This window comes from Sphaerodactylus townsendi, linkage group LG06, assembly GCF_021028975.2.
Source record: "Sphaerodactylus townsendi isolate TG3544 linkage group LG06, MPM_Stown_v2.3, whole genome shotgun sequence".
In the NCBI taxonomy this organism is placed as follows: domain Eukaryota; kingdom Metazoa; phylum Chordata; class Lepidosauria; order Squamata; family Sphaerodactylidae; genus Sphaerodactylus; species Sphaerodactylus townsendi.
The window spans coordinates 20,634,036-20,654,239 of record NC_059430.1 but is presented as its reverse complement, the minus strand read 5'-3'; the positions used below and the strand labels follow the sequence as shown (position 1 = coordinate 20,654,239).

Below are 20,204 nucleotides of genomic sequence, written 5' to 3'. Positions count from 1 at the left end.
TCTGGGGAGGAGGTAGACCTGGTGATGTATCACTCAAAGAACACGCTAGAACATATATTCATTTATCACTGTTTTGTTCACCCAAGAGAATACCTAGCAGGCACTATTATTCAACTATCAAGAACACGCAAGCCAGAGAAGGAAGAAGAGGAGTTTGGATTTATACCTCTGCTTTTCTCTCCTGTAAGGAGTCTCAAAACAGGGACTCCTTCCCTCCCTCTCCCCACAACAGACTCTTTGTGAGGTAGGAACGCTCTTCCACCAGCTGTCCGGGCCCTGTGGGACCTTACGGAATTCCGCAGGGCCTGTAAGACGGAGTTGTTCCGCCGGGCCTTTGGAGGTACCAGCCGTTGATGGTGCCCCCCCCCCCTCCCATGGCCTTTACACCTGTGCCTTTGTCATCTTGGGATTTGCTGCCCTTCCCCCCCTTGACAGAGGGTTTGAAAATGAGATTGTCGGACGCCATTTTACAAATTAATCTTAGTTATTATATTTAGTCTCTCATTTTTACTGCTGCTTTTAAAGGTTTTAGCTGTTTTTATTTGTACACGATGGTTATCATGTTGTACACCGCCCAGAGCCCTTAGGGGATGGGGCGGTCTAAAAATCTGAAAAATAAATAAATAAATAAATAGGTGGGGCTAAGAGAGTTCTGAGAGAACTGTGAGTGGCCCAAGAACACTCAGCAGGCTTCATGTGTAGGAGTGAGAAAACAAATCCAGTTCACCAGATAAGAGTTCACCACTCATGTGGAGAAGTGGGGAATCAAACCCAGTTCTCCAGACTAGAGTCCACTGCTCTTAACCATCACACCACGCTGTAAAAAGAATTGGCAAACGTAGATCCAATGCCAGTTGAAAAACAGCTCCAGAAGAACACTGTATTGAGTTTAAATTGCGATTTGTTTTGGTTGAGCCAAAACTGGGAGTCCGAAAGGCAGGATAAAATAAAAATGGAAAAGACAAAGAATGATGTTTTTAAAAGTCCCGTCATATTCACATACAAACTCATGCAATTTATCAACAGGGGGTTTCTTCAATTGAACAACAGCCTGTCTTATGTATTTATTCATTTGTAGTGTTGCTTACCCAAAACTGGGCTCAGGATTTGCAACCATTCACTAAGTGAGATCAGAAGCAGTCTATTAACCATAAAAACAGCCACACCAGATCCGTTTTATTCATTACAGGGACCAGACCTGCAAACAGCTCACTTTCCAACGATGCAGACGAGACTGAGGCACATCTGCAAACCCTCAGAGCAGAGGCAATTTAAAAATTTCATCCGTTAAAAAAAACCCCAAGCATTCAGTTCAGCAGCCAACCGTCTTTCAAAGGCTGGGAATAATATGGTATTCAGCCCATTAATTAAAAAAAAATGTTTATTCATTTGCAGCTTTATGCAAATCAATCAGTAATAAGGGCTGCATTTAAGATGTTTAATTACCGGTGTTTTTAAATTGGTCCCCAAAATGTGCTTAAATCAAGAGCAGCTTATGAATCACATATGGCAGCAACTTCACAGTTACGGCTAAAATGCGCCATCGTTTAGAATAAAATTGAAATAATTACCAGTCTAATGCTTTGAAGGTAGAACATTCGGCTCTTCGAGGGTTGAACGCCAAGACTACAGTTACTTAAAAGTTAGACCCATGTAATTTGGCAGAAATTATACCCACGTAAACATGGATCAGATCGTGTTGCCCATTTCAAAATGGATTTATTTTAAAATGTTTGCAGACTGCTTTTCCACAAGAATGAAGAGGCGCACGAGAAACAAAGATACACACACAGCACGAGACGAACACAAAAATGAAAGAAGGGAGCAGCACCTTCTAATTTCCAACTTGCTCTCACAATGCTTAACCAAATGGGCAGGAAAGCTTGCTGGGACAGAACCATTCCTAACACCTGCCAAACTGTCACAACCTCAAACCACGTTAGGGCAGGTAATTTTACATCCTTGGGGCCATCACTGTAAAGGCCTGCCCCTAGCATCTGAGGCTCACAGAATGTTGGAAGAAGGACCCGATTTGATAAGTTAGGTCAATATAAAACATAGGATGAAAACTAAATAAATATATAAAGAACTATTGACTAGCCTCAAATGTTCCATACTTGAGCAATGTGATCGAACAGGTAATGAAAGGACAATTTCAGGTTTCCCTGGATGAAGCAGATTTGTTTAGATCTGTTCCAATCTGATTTTAGACCTGGTTGAGGGTCTAAACAACCTTGGTCACCCTGATGATGGCGTGCATTGGGAGATGGACACAGAGAATGTGACTCTGTTGATTCCATACAACCCAGAAAACCCACAACACCTTTGTGATTCTGGCCATGAAAGCCTTCAACAATACATGTTCCATTGGATGTTTTGCTGAAAACTGTACACTACTCTTATTTTCCATTTCTAAAAAAAGCATTGTTTCAAAACATTCACAAACAACATGAGAGATGTAACGGCAGCAAAACGGGGAAGTTTCAACAGTTGTAATTCATTTTGTATGGTGACTTCCACAGGAATAAGACAAACAATTTACATATTAAACCCCATTAAGTATGTTTTCGTGAATCCATTTTCCTGATCCTATCCCTCTGTTCAACTACTTCTAGCTCCGGCAGAAAGCGTACACTGTATCTGCAGAGCACAATAAAACCTACGTGGAGCACTGTTATCCAGTTATGTTTACTTACTAACGGGCTAAGCAAAACACAACAGTGCCCTTGCGGCTACCATGAAGATACTGCTGACATTTTAAAGCCAATTTGTTTATTTATTTGATTTTTAAAATTCAGCACATGCTACTTGGATGATGTAATATAGAACATGCTAATCAAATTTGCAGATGACACCAAATTAGGAGGGGTAGCGAATACCCCAGAGGACAGGGTCAGAATTCTAAATGACCTGGACAGATCGGAGAGCTGAGCCAAAAATAACAAAATAAACTTCAACAGAGATAAATGTAAGATACTACATTAAGGCAGAAAAAAACCAAAATGCATAAACACAGCATGGATGACACTTGACTTGAGAACAATACATGTGAAAGGGATCTGGGAGTCTTGGTCGGCCACAAACTGAACATGAGTCAGCAGTGCGATGCGGCAACCAAGAAAGCCAATGTGATTCTGGCTGCATCAATAGGAGTCTAGCAACTAGATCGAAGGATGTAATAGTACCACTCTATTCTGCATTGGTCAGACCTCTATGGCTACCAATCTTGATCCTCCTTGACCTGAGATTGCAAATGCCTTAGCAAACCAGGTGCTCGGGGGGAGCAGCAGCAGCAGAAGGCCCTTGCTTTCACATCCTGCATGTGAGCTCCCAAAGGCACCTGGTGGGCCACTGCGAGTAGCAGAGTGCTGGACTAGATGGACTCTGGTCTGATCCAGCAGGCTAGTTCTTATGTTCTTATGTTCTCACCTGGAATACTGTGTCCAGTTCTGGGTACGTACCACAGTTCAAGAAGGATACTGACAAGCTGGAACAGGTCCAGAGGAGGGTGACCAAAATGGGGAAAGGTCTGAGATTGCCACCCACCCTGAATCCACCCAAGGGGACCACCCCACCCTGCCATATTAAGCAGCAGGACCTACAAATACACTCATTGGTAACTATTTATGGCCAAGTTTTTAAAAAGCAGACCTTTTCCAAAAAGCTTTCCTGGAGGGCTGGTCTTGTGTCTAACAATCACACTGGTTTCAGCTTTGGAATTTTTAACTGCCTGTTTATGGCTGTTATTGTAGAGCTGTTACGCTTTTATTGCTACCTGTCAAATTTTACTTTTTGTTGTAAAACTACGTCAGATGTCTTGTGAAGGGTAGAAAACGAAGCACAGGAATCAGAATTGTTTGCTGTTGCTTTCAGAATTTCAAAATGAGGTGACTGCATTTCAAAAGTCCCTCCCTCACCGGTATTTACTGGCAAACAAGTTAGAATCGGAACAACAATCCACACATGACATGCTCTGGCTGTCTCTATTTACCAAGGGCAGGCCCCCGTTTTCTGGTTCTTGTGCCAGCTTCTTTCCCTATTCCAGAGACGCTCTTACATAATTTAACCTATGTTAGGCAGCAGTTCATACAAATGGACTAAATAAATAAGTCATATTTCTGCCCACCTAAGGTATCCAAAGTGGTTAACCAGCAGAGCATCATAAAACCTCAGCATAGAAGCCGATTCAATGCACTAACATCAGCGTGGCCCAAAGAACAGTAGTTGAATTTTATCACTGCAGCCATAAAACAACAATCATTTCACATAGAAGATTAAAAGAATGGTCACACAGATTGTCACGGGTCAGAGTCCAGCCTCCTTGCTTGCCCTCCAGCAGCTAAATCTGAGGAAAAGCTACACCCTGAGGCTGATACGAAGTCATGCATGTAGACAAAAATGCCCACTGCATTACACAGCCTGTCAGTCTTCACGCTGCCGCAAACTATTTAAACTGTTGAAACTGTCAAGAGGATGAATGAAATCTGGATTTTGAAAACCCTTTGGCAGACTTTAAGTTTTGGAAATGGAGCAAACACTGCAGGAACCATGTGTATGACGTTTCACCATATACCGGCCTCAACAGACCCTTGGAAACAGCCACACTAGAATCTGAAGGGAGACAGGAACTGGTGGAAATTGGCACAATGTTATACGTGAATACCGGCACCTGCATTTCTATTACAATTATTTTTTAACAAAGCAAGGCATTTATCTACTGTGCAAATTAAGACTTTCAAACCAATACAGCTGCTTCTGCTGTATTTCCTACATTGTGTTTAAAAGAAAGTTTCGCCCTCCTTTGAGCCTCATCATCTTAACCTTCAGGGAGAAAATATACCTCTGTGGAGAATATTATTTTATTTATCAACTAGATGTTTATCCTGCCTTTCTTCTACCACTGGTGGAAAAAAAGCAACAGAAGAGGGAGGGCAAATCTTCCGAGGAAAGGGTTCCAGAATTTTGGTGCCACAACTAAGAAGGCCTTGTCCCAGGTTACCACACACCTTTTCTCAGAGCTTCCAATGCTGTCTGCAGTAGTCAGGTAGCAATATGCTATATAAATGCCCTTGATCTCTTTTTCTCTTTTTCAAAGTGTCATTCATGAAAAGGACAATCATACCTTGACTTGCATCCTCCAAAAAAAATTTTGAGCATGCAAGAGAGAGGGGGCGAATTTTGCAGATTTCCCTCCCGCTCCCAGAAGAGACTTCCACATTTCCCCAACCTATTTCCGGAGGTCTCTCACCTACCATGAATACTTGGGCTTGCCATGGGTTGGGATAAAAGTGAAAATCACCCTAGTTTTTGTGCCCACAGAAATGCTAACCCCTGACTGGTCCATCTTTTCTTTCTATATAAATTAAAAGGGGGGGGGGAGAAGTTCAGTATACAATTTAAAAACCTGACTTTTTCCACTACAGTTTTTATTGAGTAAATTAATACGAGACTAGAGAATCACGAGAACACCCTTAGTAATAAATCTGCTTTAAATGCTTTTTGAAACGTGGTAGAGAAGCTACTAATCTAAATAGAACTCTCCCATCTTTCCTTTGGGAACCATAACTGAAATGTTCACTCAAAAATTAAAACACTTTGTCTGTGGGGGGGGTAGGACTACTCATCAACCCACTGCTGGTCGAGAGAAGGGAAAAAAGCAAATACCTTCAGAGAACCATCTGATTTTTTTAAAAATGAAAAAATATTTAAACGCATACGCACTAACGTGTAGAAAAACCAAACATGGACATGGGTAGAACATGATTTATGTAAACAAGGGATTTTAGTTTGGAACATTTTGTTATAAGAGAGCAGGGGGGCTTTGAGAAGAACCCATCTAAACGTATTTTTGACTCAGTCCAAAGGTGTATACTGTCACAAGAGATTGAATAGCCCTTGAAATAAAAACATCATATTCTGCCTATATTGATGTAGGCAACAGGCCAACAGGAGTTACAATGTTTTCCACCTGGAAGAGTCTCCATGGCTGTTCCGGACCAAATAACCAGCCTACGACAGAGAGAGCTGCCACCTCCTAAAATGTGTTACAGGATAGCAAAGCACATAGATCCAACAGACCTTATACTGATTGCCCAGCAATATCTTACAGGCCACATATTAATGCGAAAAAAATTTAAAAAATAAAATAAAATAAAAACCAAGCTGAGAACTCAGCTATAACACACTTTGGGGTAGCCTACTGGGGACATATTCACATAGATCAGTGGTGGTGAACCTGTGGCACGGGTGACAGAGGTGGCACTCAGAGACCTCTCTGTGGGGACGTGCGCACAGAGTTCGTCATGTAGGGGGAACGGAAAATCACCCCACCCCCCACTCATATATCTAGGCTGGCCTTGCTTCTGAGTAAACCCTAGGGTCGTGATTCACCCATTCGAAGAGTTGCACGGTTGCTTCACCAAGCTTACTCCCGAATAACGTACACCTCGGAGCAAGCCGTTTTTTCTAAACTAAAACCTCAGTATTCAGGTTAAATTGCCATGTTGGCACTTCGCAATAAATAAGTGGGTTTTGGGTTGCAATTTCGGCACTTGGTCTTGAAAAAGGTTCGCCATCACTGACATAGATTAAAGATATTCTGGATTATAATAAACTGAATGGTTCTAAAGCACAGCTGATGTGATTTTTGAAAAAGTATCTCAGATCCAACATACGGAATTTAGTTAGAAGTGAGGGTGTGCACGGTTGCCTTGAGGCCCAGGGAACGGTTGGGTAGAAGTATTTTAATACATTAAAAAAATAGCAAATGCACAGACATCCAAGACTATACCATCAATCACGAACTGATATAAGAGGATATAGATTGTGGCTTTTCTACCCACTCCGCTTCTTTTGCCTGTGGTTCTGACTGACACAGAAACATCCCAGTAATTCAAAACAAAAGTCAACATATTGGGCACATAGAGTTACAAGCAGGAAGGAAACAGGAGCTTAGATTTAAGGACATGGGACACAAGGAGAAGGGAACCAGTGCTACGAGACCCCAAATGGCAACATGCCTTTGGCTAGTCTTTCTGTTCACAACCCTACTAGTTGCAACCCCTTCCTCTCCTTGAACTTGTGATTCAGCCTCCATCCACATGAGGGCACCAAAATGTGACCCAGCCACAGCATCAACAAGTGGCACAGAAACTGCAACCATAAACATGTCCTAGCTCCTTGCTGCTGCAGCGTTCCCCTCCCCCCTTTCGGTTTCCCCCCTTTTTCCTGATGGCAGAACCATGACCCCACAAGCCCAGCCCCCTCTCATTCTGTTTCCTTACCAAGACATGCCGTAATGCTACCACGTTCCTTATTAGGGAAATAGGGAAAGCCCTATGAAGGGATGAAAAGGAGGAGGATCCAGATATGCACTCCCATCCACAGCTGCTTTACAGTTTTCCCCTTTGCGTCAAAAGAACTGAAATGTATTTTGTCGAAGGCTTTCATAGCCGGAATCCCTGGGGTGCTGTGTGGTTTCAGAGGATCATCAGATCCTCTGAAGAAGCCAGCCACAGATGCAGGCGAAACGTCAGGAGAGAATGCTGCTAGAACATGGCCATACAGCCCGGAAACCACACTGCACCCCAGAATTTATATTTTCACCAGAGTAAAGGGAAGAACAATGGAAACCAGACAAGTCACGTTCAGATTGGAAAAGTCATAACCTGGATGCCTGCATCTAGCATAGAGGCACCCTATGCATGGGGAAATTCTTGTGCAGAAGAAACCAGAGACCCAGGAATTCCTAATGTGGGCCCATGGGGACTTTGACACCCACTTTGACACCTTTCTCGGTGCCCAATTTTAGAAAGCAGGCAGGATCAGGTAGCACTTTTGCCCAGGAAGGCTTCTGATTGGCTGTGCAGACCTTTAAATATATTGCTCTGGCAGCAGCTGCCACCACAGCACAAGGATATTTACTGGGCAGCTGAAAGAAAGCTACAGAAGGAGAACAGGACAAAAATATGACAGATTGTTGGATTTTGTGACTGCCCCCTCAAGTCATGACAGAGTTAACTTGTTGTCTGCTTGTTTGTAACCAGGTAAGTTAGATTACCTTGTAGCAAACAGGCGGGCCTCCAGTGAAAATGGCCATTTTGGAATGCAGGTGTAGAGCAATGGTTCTCAACCTTCCTAATGCCGCGACCCTTTGATACAGTTCCTCATGTTGTGGTGACCCCCCAACCCTAACATTCATCCATTTTATAGATGGAGAACACTGGTGTAGAGAGCTGATACCAGTTGGTATCAGTGAATATATGTGTGTTGGGGGGGGGGGGTAAATTTTAATCTCACTTAGCTCCCCACTTCCTTTCACTTCTTGTCAGAATAGTCAAAATTCAAAATGATCTGGACAGATCTGTCTGAAGCTAGGCCAAAAATAACAAAATCAGTTTCAACAGAGATAAATGTAAGATACTACACTCGTGCAGAAAAAAATGAAATGTACAAACGTAGCATGGAAGACACTTGGCTTGAGAACAGTACATGTGAAAGGGATCTGGGAGTCTTATTAGACCACAAACTGAACATAAGCCAGCAGTGTGCTGCAGCAGCCAAGAAAGCCAATGCAATTCTGGCTTGCATCAACAGGAGTATAGTGTCTTTCCGTCTGGCCACCAACCCAGGGCCCCCTCCTTATACATTTTGACAGCACGTGCCTATCACGTTTCCAATTTTCAAGCATCCTTCGGGATTGTTTGGGCCACATGGGGTTCCTGACAGCAGAGTTTGGCCCCACTCCTTCCGTATCGGTACCGATACCACTGCGGCACACCTGGGTTTGCCTGAAGAGCAGATCCGCACCAGCTGGTGCAGGCCTTCCCTGGCATATAAGGGATATGTTCGCTCCTGGATTGAGAACAAATTTTTCTCGTCTTTCAGACTTCCATGCCAACTTCTGGATTGTCAGCCACAGCACTGTCCATTGGGCCAAAAAGCATGCCTCGCCTTCTAATTGGGGGACAGACCTTGGCCTTGCCAGCCAGGTGACCGTGTTTTGGGTGGGACAGAGAGCGATGACCTGGGAGGCCTTGCTGCCAATGCTGGATGGAACAGTTGCAAGGGACAGACCACCTCACGTCTTCATCATCCAGCTGGGAGAGAATGACCTGCCTGCAGAAAAGAGCATGTTGCTTGCTCGCCTAGGATGTTGGACATAGAATTCATGATGTGCCGGTTGCCAGGGACTACTATTTTCTGGTCACACCTATTGGAGAGTCAAGTATGGCATGAGGCATTGGCTCTGGAGAAAGTGGACCTGGCCAGATGCAGGACCAAAAGATCGGTGGCACGCCTTGTGCGATCTCTTAAGGGGCAGGCGCGTCACCCATTTTGTTGCACCTTCCGGCGCTGTATTAGAATGACGGCATCTATCTGTTGGAGTGGGGTACGGACCTTTGGCTGCACAGCATCAGATCTGCTTTGAGGGATTGGTTGTTGGCTTAGGAAGCTTTGGTGGGAGCGAGGTGTTGTGCATGGGAACTGATCCATTCGGGGAAGGAGGAGCCTGTGCGCCGGCCCTCCCCATTTGGTGGGGGCCTCCATAAGAGGCCGGGGGATGGAGCGAGTCTGTGAACCACATACCCAGACAGGGGCTGCTGGTGGCTCACATCCCTGGCAGCAAGGGGAGTTCATCCAGAGGCCAGCGCCCAGATGGCTCCCACTATCCTGCTGCTCCGGGCATTGGTGTTTTCCCCCATGCATCAGGCTGGGGCAGTGATGGCAAACCTATGGCACGGGTGCCAGAGGTGGCACTTGGAGCCCTCTCTGTGGGCACGCACACACAGAGTTCGTCATTTGGGGGGTGGAAAATCACCCCCCCCACACACACACACACACCTAGGCCATTGCTGTCACATCCTGCACGTGAGCTCCCAAAGGCACCTGGTGGGCCACTGCGAGTAGCAGAGTGCTGGACTAGATGGACTCGGGTCTGATCCAGAAGGCTAGTTCTTATGTTCTTATCTAGGCTGGCCTGGGCCACTGAGGACGATGGGCCTGGTGCCTGTGCTCCGGGTGGCTGCTGCCCGGGGGGGGGGGGGCGCAGAGGAGGCAGAGATGTTAGAGACACAGAGCAGTGCGCGCAGGACTTGCTGGAGGCAAGAGCAGGCTGGTCTCTGCTCGAGCGGGTGGGGCAGAGGAAGAGGGAGCCAACCAGTTTTTTCTAAACTAAAACCTCAGCACATTGAGATAAATAAGTCGGTTTTGGGTTGCAATTTGGGCACTCGTTCTCAAAAAGGTTCGCCATCACTGGGCTGGGGGAATGATATTACTGGGGGACAGCAGATGTTTTGCCCAGTGCCGGATCCATCCCCTATGCTGCACCTCTGCTTCCTTTTGCCAGCATACCAATAGAACGGCTGTGGTGTCTCCCTCTGCACCCTTGGACTGCTTCCTCCCCTCCTTGGGCAGCAACCCATTTTTCAGAATCTAGCGCCCTACTTTACATGGAGTTCCATATAGTTGCTTATCTGGGTGTGTGGGTTTAAAATAAACAGATGCCAGCATCCAAACCTTTCAACCCAATTATCTCGAGGGAGCAACTACGCAGTTCTCGTTTCAGCAGAATGCACGCACAAAGGGTTTTTTTAAAAAGCACTTTCCCGCAAAGACAACTCTGAAAACCTGCACAGGCAAACACATTTGTGCAAACGGCACAAGAGACACCGTAAATGTGGTGGTCACCTAACCCCTGCTGTGCATTCTGCACACAAAATCGCAGTCCACACTTCATCAGTGGATCACTGTTCTGGTTGTTTATTCAATGAACATGACAACCCCTGGCGTAAACTGTGTTTCTTTCAGTTCGGCATATCTGCGTCTGGTGGAGGGGGTTACACTTTACACACCATTGAGAAACCGCTCAAAGCTTCTACTGTATTTTCACTCCTCTCCCTTTGACGCGTTATTTTTTTAAAAAATGTCTTTGTTTAACAGCCTTACAAACTAGTTTGTCAATCGTGGCAGCTACCCCAAAACTTTCCAAATCCAAAATTTAACAAAATCACAAGTTATGCAAACTCAGAACATTTGTTTAGATCCTGAGTGTGGAGATATTTAGGAATAACAATTGGCATTTAAGTAATCACATTTTAACTACTTGTGGGAGATTTCAGTTCTAAAAACTCTTATTATTGATTACATATGAGAAATTCCTCCATCAGTCTGGAAAAAAATTACCTGTGCTCAAGATAATCCCTTTTGAACCATGATATATTTCACGTGAACCACATCAACCATTTTTATATCTTAATACCATGAAAGCAGAGATGGGTAAGAGGTCAGGGCATGAAAGAAACAGAAAGGAGAGATAACTTTGATTTCAAAGAAAGAAGCAGCAAAGGAAAGCAGACCAATGGAACAGATACAGCATCCATAACTTTCTTTATATTCTTTAACAAAGTTGCATGCACGTGGCAAAATTCTGCTCAAGTTTTAGAGCGGCTGTTGTAAAGACCTTGTAAAGAATAAGAGAATCTACAGGGATCCATCGGTTCAGATTTACCCCACAGCAGTTAGTAAAGAGATAAGGAAGAAAAGTTGCAGAAGATAAAAGAAATTCACATGGGAGGGTGAAGATGTCAGACAGCATTCCGCAAACAGCTGCTAATGTTATAAAGTACTCTGCAAATTATTCTATAGAATACAGTAAGCATTAACTTAGATTAAACATGAACATCTAATGGTGGAAATTAAATAACTGCAACCATGGGCTTGCAAATAAGACTAGAAGTTACTGTCCTTCCTTTTTTAAAAAACTACCGTTTCCCGGAATATAAGACATCCCCTGAAAATAAGACGTAGTAGAGGTTTTGCTGAAGTGCGCAATATAAGGCATCCCCAAAAGTAAGACGTAGCAAAGTTTTTGTTTGGAAGCATGCCTGATGAACAGAACACAGAAAAATAAGACATCCCCTGAAAATAAGTCATAGCGCATCTTTGGGAGCAAAAAATTAATATAAGACACTGCCTTATTTTCGGGGAAACACGGTAACAGACCCAAGCAAATCTGGGACAGGAGTTCTCTCTGTGTGTGTGGCCCTTGAATATACCATGAAATTAAAAAACTCCTTTCTGGTTTGCAAAGAGTTCCCTGCTAATCCACAGGAACTATTTATTCATTATGCGCAGCAGGGAAGCAGCAACACACAAACCTAGAGGTGCATACCGACACCACATTATATTTATGAAAGTATCCAGCTGTTGGAAGACAGCATGAAGGGCCACGGTACCAACCAAGGAAGATGAGGCTCGCTCAGAGCCAACAGAAAAGGTTAAGACCTACAGAACTGCCTGGGAGAGCCAATGGCTCAGTGGTACAGTTTGTACTTGGACCGTGATGGAATGGACCCTGCTTCAATTCTCAATTAAAGGACTGAAAGCAGAAGGCTAAAGACCTCCTCTCTCCATGGTGGTCACTAGGAAGACAACACTAAAGGTGTGACTCAACATCTCCACCTTCTCATTCCTTCCCAATATTGAGGAACACGGCGGTCTTCTCCTTTTCACCAACCGGGGTTAAAGGCGGCAAAAAATAAACCAAACTAATAACATGTTTTATGAGGCTATGCTACTGTTTGCCAGGAAGCCCAGAACCAACATTTTATGAGCCACCATACAGACATTTTAACAGGAATCTTTCAAAGAACCTCGAGCAGAAGAAGAGGCCTACTAAAGGTAAGAAGCTGGGATATGGGAAAAAAGAGAATTATGAATCTCTGTTTCCTGGAGGGAAGCTGTATGGGCTTCTTGGAGGAAGGGCTTGGGTTAGAAGAGACGCTTGCTAGGTGTGAGGGAGCAGGAATCAATGAACAGGTCACATGCAGATCTCTGCCTCAACACGGCTTCCGGTCAATATGCTTGTCAGTGGAGAACCATTGTGTGAAACTGACCTTAAACTAAGGGTTTTCAAGTGGTCATCCACACCCTCGTCTGCAACACAGCTGCATATGCTCTGCATTCCTCCATATGCAGCCACCCTGAACTCTGACCATCTCTTCCTTCTTCCAAAATGACCATGACCATATAATGTAGATCAGACCTGCACAACCGGTGATCCACCAAGCTAAATGCAGCCAGCTAGCCACACAGCTGTGGCCTGCCAAGTCCTTTATAACTTTCACCCCTCATCTCAGCCTCATTTGTAGCCCCCGGCAAGTAACACATACAAACCTAAGGGAAACTACCTACCATAGTCGGTGGATTTGTTGGTCACAAATCGGAAAGACCACTTTAGCTAATAAAATTCCTTTGGGCAGGGGGCCCGACTCTCAAGCCTTGGCAGTAAAAGACCAAATATGTTGATAGCTCTATCTAAATAGCAATAAAAATAGAAACACGCTCTAGTCTCCAGCTGCAGAACACAGAAAGCAGCGTCACCTCCGCTGAATCCACTCAGCATGGATTATAAATCCAAACACGTTTGCACTTGATGGCAGTCGTTCACGACAATTCTGGTCTTCCAACTTTTGAAAATCTTTCATGGAAGCCTTGCATGAAATCAGGCTCTGGATGCAGACCCACAAGACCTTTACGCCTCCTTTGGTCACTACGTGCCTGTAAAGTCTCTGCCCACAAGATGCTGGTTTCAGTGAAATGCATAAATAAACATAACGCAGAAAAAATGTACTTAAATTCAATTATCTGGATTATTCAAAAACAAATTAACAATCAAGATGCCTAAAAATAACGTTATAGCGTCTCTCTGGCTAGCACAGTCTTCTAGATTTTCTCTTCAGAAATGAAAGTTAAGCTTCCTGAGGGCATCCCAAGTCGCAACACAGGGAAAAACATTTACAATCCTGCAGTAATTTCGCATCCGCCACTTCACTTCGATTAACTGTTCATACCAAACTAAATTTCAGTTCGTACCTCTATCTGTGTTTTAGTGGAAGAAAATGTGGTCGTCGCCACATTAAAGCTTTCCCAGTTCTGCCCTGCACAAGGCACTAGCTGTTTGGGTGGGATGTTTTTCTTGCATTTTTAAAGTTGCATCTTCTGTTACATATGACAGAAGTTCAGGTGAACATCAGGCACAATATTTTACAAAAATAAACAAAGTCACGCGCCGTGTCGTCTGAACACAATAACCAGCATACGCTTTTAAAAGCTATTGATTTTCAGCATGATTTTTATGATTTTAGAGCATACTCCAAAAGAGCTCATTTGGGGCAGGAAGATGGTTTTAAAACTCCTCAGCCAAACAAAGTGTATATTATACTCTGAATCTAATATTTAGTGGAAGGCTATTTTAAGCTATGCCGGTCCATTTTTCTACTTCAGAACAACAAGCTGCAATAACCTGTAGAGGACAAACACCCCCAGAGATCCCCAAGATCCAAAAAGTTCTGCATATCGATTTGAAATGCCCAAACTTTAGCTCAGATACTACGTAACTGAACGACACTGTCGTCTGACACCTCGGATCTCCTGTCTGATGCACAATTAACCCTGAACAGCTGAATAAAAACTCAATTAAGGGTACTAATTTGCACATCATCATAAATTAAGGTGCTCTGAGAAGCTAAGCAAATGACAGCAGCCAGAATCGAGTTTTGCAGACCACATTAGAGTGATTAAATAAACATATTTTTTTTTCTTAGTCACCGTTATCTACATAAAACAGAGTGAAAGTTCTGTTAATTCCAAGGGACCACTTTTAAAAGCTGCCATCCGATTCAAATATCCCTCATATATATATATATATATATTTAATCCCTGAAATATTTTATAGGAAAATGAGACTTTGCATTACAGCGTCTCCCATACATAGTGTGTAATGTGAAATCAAGCGAGTTTTAAACATTTCCGTTTGTCTCATATGGGCTTATAAAAGCATGGCAAAAGACGTATTTTTACCCCCTCAAAAATGTAACCAAGAGCACCTGCGGCAAATTTCAGGATATTCGGTTCATGGGGGCTGTTTGAGCAAGCAAAATAGGCAGCCGCAAAACAATGTCATCTAACCATTTCCAGAAGAGAAAAAAAAGATGCTATACCACCCACACCACAGTTAGATTTCACAGCTTGAAAAATACATAGCTGTTAAGAGAAAGAGAGATCTTTGGGGAAGATAAACCCCAAACTTAATGTGACCAGAGTTTGTTGCCATCTGATCCCAAACGGGTTTAGCAAATTTGACTTCTAAGAATGCATAGGAAACCTCCCCCTCCCTTTTACCCTAAGCACCATTAAAATCAGTTGGGGGGGGGGGGGGAACTGCTTTCCGCACTACAGGGTTAGGACCCCAAGCATAAAAGCATCTTTTGAAACGCTTACTCTGCCACCAGAAAAAAAAATTACCACTACAGAACAATCCACTAAAATGTTGTTCCACTGAGGGCCAGAGTTAATGAACAGTCAATTTAGGTAAACCCTAAATTGTTTGGATCTGTGATTATCAAGCTGGTACTGAACATAATCTGGGAAGACCCACTAGTTTTAAAAGAACTGAGTAAATACTGTTAGATGGTACACTACAGAGTTCAGTAGATAGAATCAGGACCTTGGTGGCAAAAATTCAGTTAATGGGTATTTAATGCTGAAAATCAGTACTGAATGCTAACATTTCGGCTTAGCTGCATTACTGAATTGCACCCTAAATGTCTTAAAAGGAATTCAGGATATTGAATTGTAAAGTTGTGGTTCCCCGGAGTTGGATGTCTGACGTTTGCCCTGGTACCATGCACAGCCCCCATTTCGACACTAATTTATGAAGTCATGGAAAAACTTTCCCAGGAGATCCTAACTTTATGATTCCCACAATGCCCGACCTTCTTTGCTTGTTTGTTTTGCAGCCAAACTCTGATAGACGAAAGCCGAACATCCAGAGCAAAAGGAAGACTCTTTTAACTTAAAAAATAAAACCGTTCGCCAAGCACCAAATGCCAAGTTTAATAGGAAGGCTAGAGAGAAAAGTGACAACCAAGCAGGTTCAAAGGATGCACTCGAGCTCCTATAAGTGGTACATAACAGGACCAAACATCTGTTCAGTTTGGAGCCTAAAAGCCCTGCAAAAGAGAACTCGACATTAAGCACAACACCTCTACGTCTCTCCCACAAACTTTGGAAACTCCTGTCCCAAAACAGCTTGATAGTAAATTTAAAAGCCAAAGCCCACACTTTACTTTAGAAGAAAAAATAATGCCCACGCACATTTATCCCAATTCCCAGGTGAGCAACAAACTGATGAGTCCCCATAATAACATCCAAGCAAGGCTTGTTTAATGTTATCCATATCCTCCAACCCCCAAAAGAACCCCCATTACTCCAAAAACAACCGCCCTACTAGGGGCCTACTCAGAAGCAATCAGCTGGGAGACGGATACCTGAAGAGTCCAACAAAGGCTTTACAAGAAAAATCAGCAAAACTAGTCGTTTCCCAGGCTGCAGGTAGGCAGAAGAGGAAGTTTTTGCCTCCATCCCCAAAATAGGGGAGAAGGAGAAAGGGGGGTTGGGGTTGGATGTAGCCCTAGAAGTCTCCATCCCTTCTGTTCCAGATGCAAGGAACAAGTTTCGGAGGTTTGTTTCCTTCCCCTGCAGCCAGAAGAGAGGAGACCGCGAAGAAAACTTTGCTGCGAACTTTCCAAGTTTCCATCCCGAGTCCGCACGCCCCTTTCCCCAGCGCGAAGAAGCGCGCATTAAAGCGGGGCGGGCGCCGCGCTGGGCTACTGCGCTCCTCTCCGCCGGGGTCCGCTCCCGGCCGCCGGCCCCTTCCTTACCTGCTCTCGGGGGATGCAGGGCAAAGAGGTCCTGCGATGGGACTTGCTGCCGCAGCCGGCCATCTCGGCGGCGATCATGGAACTGGAGCGCCTCCTCCTCTTCCAAACCGGCACCGGGGGGGCCGCGGCGGCCAGCCCCGCTCCTTCCGCCCCTCGGCCTGCCTCCGCCTCCTCCTCCCGTTTCCCGGGCCAGGCGTGCCGCCGCGCGTAGAGGATCCCCGCCAGGGCCAGCAGAGAAGCCAGGCAGGGGCTCCAGGGCGGCCAGGAGAGCGGCGCGCAAAGACGCACGGCGCCGGGCAAGGCGAGCAGCAGCAGAGGAGCGCCCCGGGGCACCCCCAGCCCTCCCAGCGCCGCGGCCAGGCAGCCCAGCAGCAACAGCCCCCCGCAGGCGGCCACGCACAGACGGGTCTCCTCGGCGGCCGTGCCCGGGGCGAGCTGGGCCAGCGCTTCCCCCGCGCAGCAGGCGGCCAGCAGCAGGGCGGCCGTGCGCAGGCGGAGCGCGGCGCGCACCAAGTCCCAGCCCAGCCAGCAGTAGGCGGCGAGCAGGCAGCAGCAGCAGCAGCACAGCCCGGCCGAGCCCGGCCGCGGGCACCAGCGCCCCCCCGGGGCTGCCCCCTCGCCGTCCTCCGGGTCCTCTTCCTTCGCCAGCCGCAGCGCCAACAGCAGCGCCAGCCCGCCCGCGCCCACAGCCCAGCAAAGTTTGCAGCGCGCCCGCAGCCGGGGGTCGCCGCCGGCCCCTCGCCACCAGCCGCGGGGGGCTCTTCTTCTCTCCGGGTCCTCCGGCCCAGCCGGGGCGCAGCAGCCGTTGCAGTCGGCCCCTAAGGCTCCATCTCCGGCTGCTACCCGCGCAGCAGCAGCAGCAGCCGCCTCGGGGCTTTTTTCCTCGCCGGAGTTGCACCGGCCTCGGGTTGCAGAGTCGCCGCTCACAGCCATAGCGAAGGGGGGGGGGGGGTGTCTTCCCGCCCCTCCCCCTTCTCTCCAACGCCTCTTCCCCGGGGCAGAAAAAAGCAATTTCCAAGATCAAACCATGCGAAAGCGAAACCTTGCACGCGGGTTTGTTTATTTGTTTTTTAAGCAGGGAGGGGGAGATGCAGAAAAATCAATGGGGGGGGGTGCTCCAAATGATGTTTCCAAAAAAAATATTCCAGGTTCAGGATGGCGTGCAAGAAGAAGGGGCCGGGTGCATTTAGAGCGGCAAATACGGCATTTTTTCCCCCCAGGGCGCGGGAAGCAGATAGTTCATCTGGCATCCGCGAAACAAAAGCTTTCGGAAATCCTCTCCGGGCGGTATTACTCCAGGTGAAAAGAGGGAATCAACGGCCGTAAGTATTGGAAAAGCGGCGCTGGTAGATCTCCGGAGGGGCTGCGTTGCAGGCTTGAGCCTATGAGGCCATGGATCCACTGGGTCTTCCTAGCCCGCTGCTCTCCCTTCGCCGCCTGGCTCAGTCCGCCTTCCCGAGCGGGCCAGGAGTGCACGTAGCTGGCCGATCCCCGCGGGTAGAGAGAGGGCGATCGCCGCTCATCGCAGATCCGGAACCGGGCAGAGGTGGGGAGTTATGGAAAGGTGCAGAGTCCCGGGGCTGAATTGCAGGAAAGTTGCGAAGTTTCTTGCTCCGGCGGTGCTCAGCAGAAGTCTCTCTCGCAGCTCGAAAAGTCCCGCCAACGCCAGGAGGATCCGCCAAACGCTGGGGGAGAGCCGGAATCAGCTACCCTCTGCCCCCCTCCTGCAATGCGGGGGTCAGCTGTGGGGAGACGGAAGCCAGAGCTTGCAAACCGCCCTTTGCAAGCATGCATGCACGCTCCGGCTGTGCTTGTTCCTCGCTCTGCTCTGCGCGCGGGGGGGGGGGGGGACTACACTTTGCAGGAGAGCTGGAGGAAGATAGTGAAGGGATTCCCCGTTGGTTGGCACCTCCGCCTTCCGATCCCGGCGAGAAGTGCGGGGAGGGGGTGGATTCGGGCAGAAAGCGGAAGAAAAGGCTTGGAGGCAGAGGCCAGAGATCCCTTGTGGCGGAGTAACTTGCAAGCGGGCTAGCCCAGAAGTGATCCCCCCTAGATCCAGTGGGGTTCATTCCGCTCTAAGTGAACGCAGAGCTGTTTTGCCCCGTGCAGCTAATTCTGCAGTTTTGATTGTCCCTCAGTTTACTGTTTATTCATTTAATTCATTTGTACCCCACCTTTCTCCTCAGTGGCGACCCAAAGCACCTTACATCATTGTCCTATACTTTATCCTTACAACAACCTTGTCAGGTAGGTTAGGCTGAGGGAGAGGGTGACCAGCGATCTTCCGCAGCACGAGCCGGGGGGGGGGGGGATTTGAACCCAGATCTCCCAGAAACCCCTACACCACACTGGCTCTCCTTGGGCAGGAAAGGTGGGCTGACCTTGGTCCCCTGTGAAAGCAATGGCCTTTGACACACCTAATTGTGCTCAAGAGTGGGTTGCAAGAAAGTCGGAGGAAATGTATAAAACACCCCAGGAATGTTTAGTGGAAATGAGGCCCTGTGACTTCAGTTGATTTTACTCCCAAGGAAGTCTGTGACAGATTGTAGCCTGGTGGGACGCTGTTTTTTTTCTACAGAGTCTGGCCAGACAGAAGGCAGTAGAGTCAAACCTTTGCTTAGTTCAGGCTTGTCAAAATAATAGTTAGGCTTTTATCAGTAGTGACATTAAACATTTAATTTAACTATGTGGTTAATGACCAAGTGCTTAAAAATTGTTTTTAGGGTTAATATTCAGTGCAGAAGAAAGTGGACGCCTTTATCAAATGTAATTTGGTGATTGTTTTTCCCCCTTTGGGTGTGTTTTGGGTGTTGGGAAGGTTTTGAAGTGCCAGGATTTTTTTTAAGCTGCAACCTTGGAATGTCCAGGGTTGCTATTTGAATTTCCCACTTTTGCATGGTGATGTCAGGCCTTGTCAATATTCAGGGACGCTGCGGTCCTAAAAGGACCAATTTCCCATGAGTGGAGGGAAAAAAAGATGAAACTGACAAGGGACTGCAACCTGCGGCTCTCCATGGACTACAAATCCCATCAGCCCCTGCCAGCATGGCCAATGGGGCTAATGGGAATTGTAGTCCATGAACATCTGGAGAGCCGCAGGTTGCAGACCCCTGCCTGGTGCTGTAAAGCTATGTTTCTTATTTCATTTATTTACCTCATTTATATCTTGCCTTTCTATCCAGTGAAGACCCAAAGTGACATAAGTCTCCTATATTTTATCTTCACAACAAGGTAGGGGTGGCTCAGAGCATGTAACTGGCTCAAACTTCATTAGCAGAGCGTGGATTCCAACCCGAGTCTCACAGATCCTAGCACAACAATTTAACCATTACACCACTCTGGGTCTCTGCCTTGTATCCAAAGATATTCCTCAGTTGTTATTATTATTATTATTTTGCCATCAAGTCACAGCTGACATATGGTGACTCCTGGTGGGGATTTCAAGGTAATAGATGTTTTGTAATGCTTTGCCATTGCCGG

General features: G+C 46.3%; 1 protein-coding gene across 1 annotated transcript in view; it reads right to left on the bottom strand.

Moving 5' to 3' along the window:
• PDE3A (phosphodiesterase 3A) overlaps nt 1-18,400 on the bottom strand; it is a 324,658-nt gene extending 306,258 nt beyond the window's left edge. The window contains 1 exon segment of the mRNA XM_048500668.1: nt 16,725-18,400. Coding sequence (XP_048356625.1) covers nt 16,725-17,657 — 933 coding nt within the window. The 5' untranslated portion in view covers nt 17,658-18,400.
• Between the last annotated feature and the right edge of the window lie 1,804 nt (nt 18,401-20,204).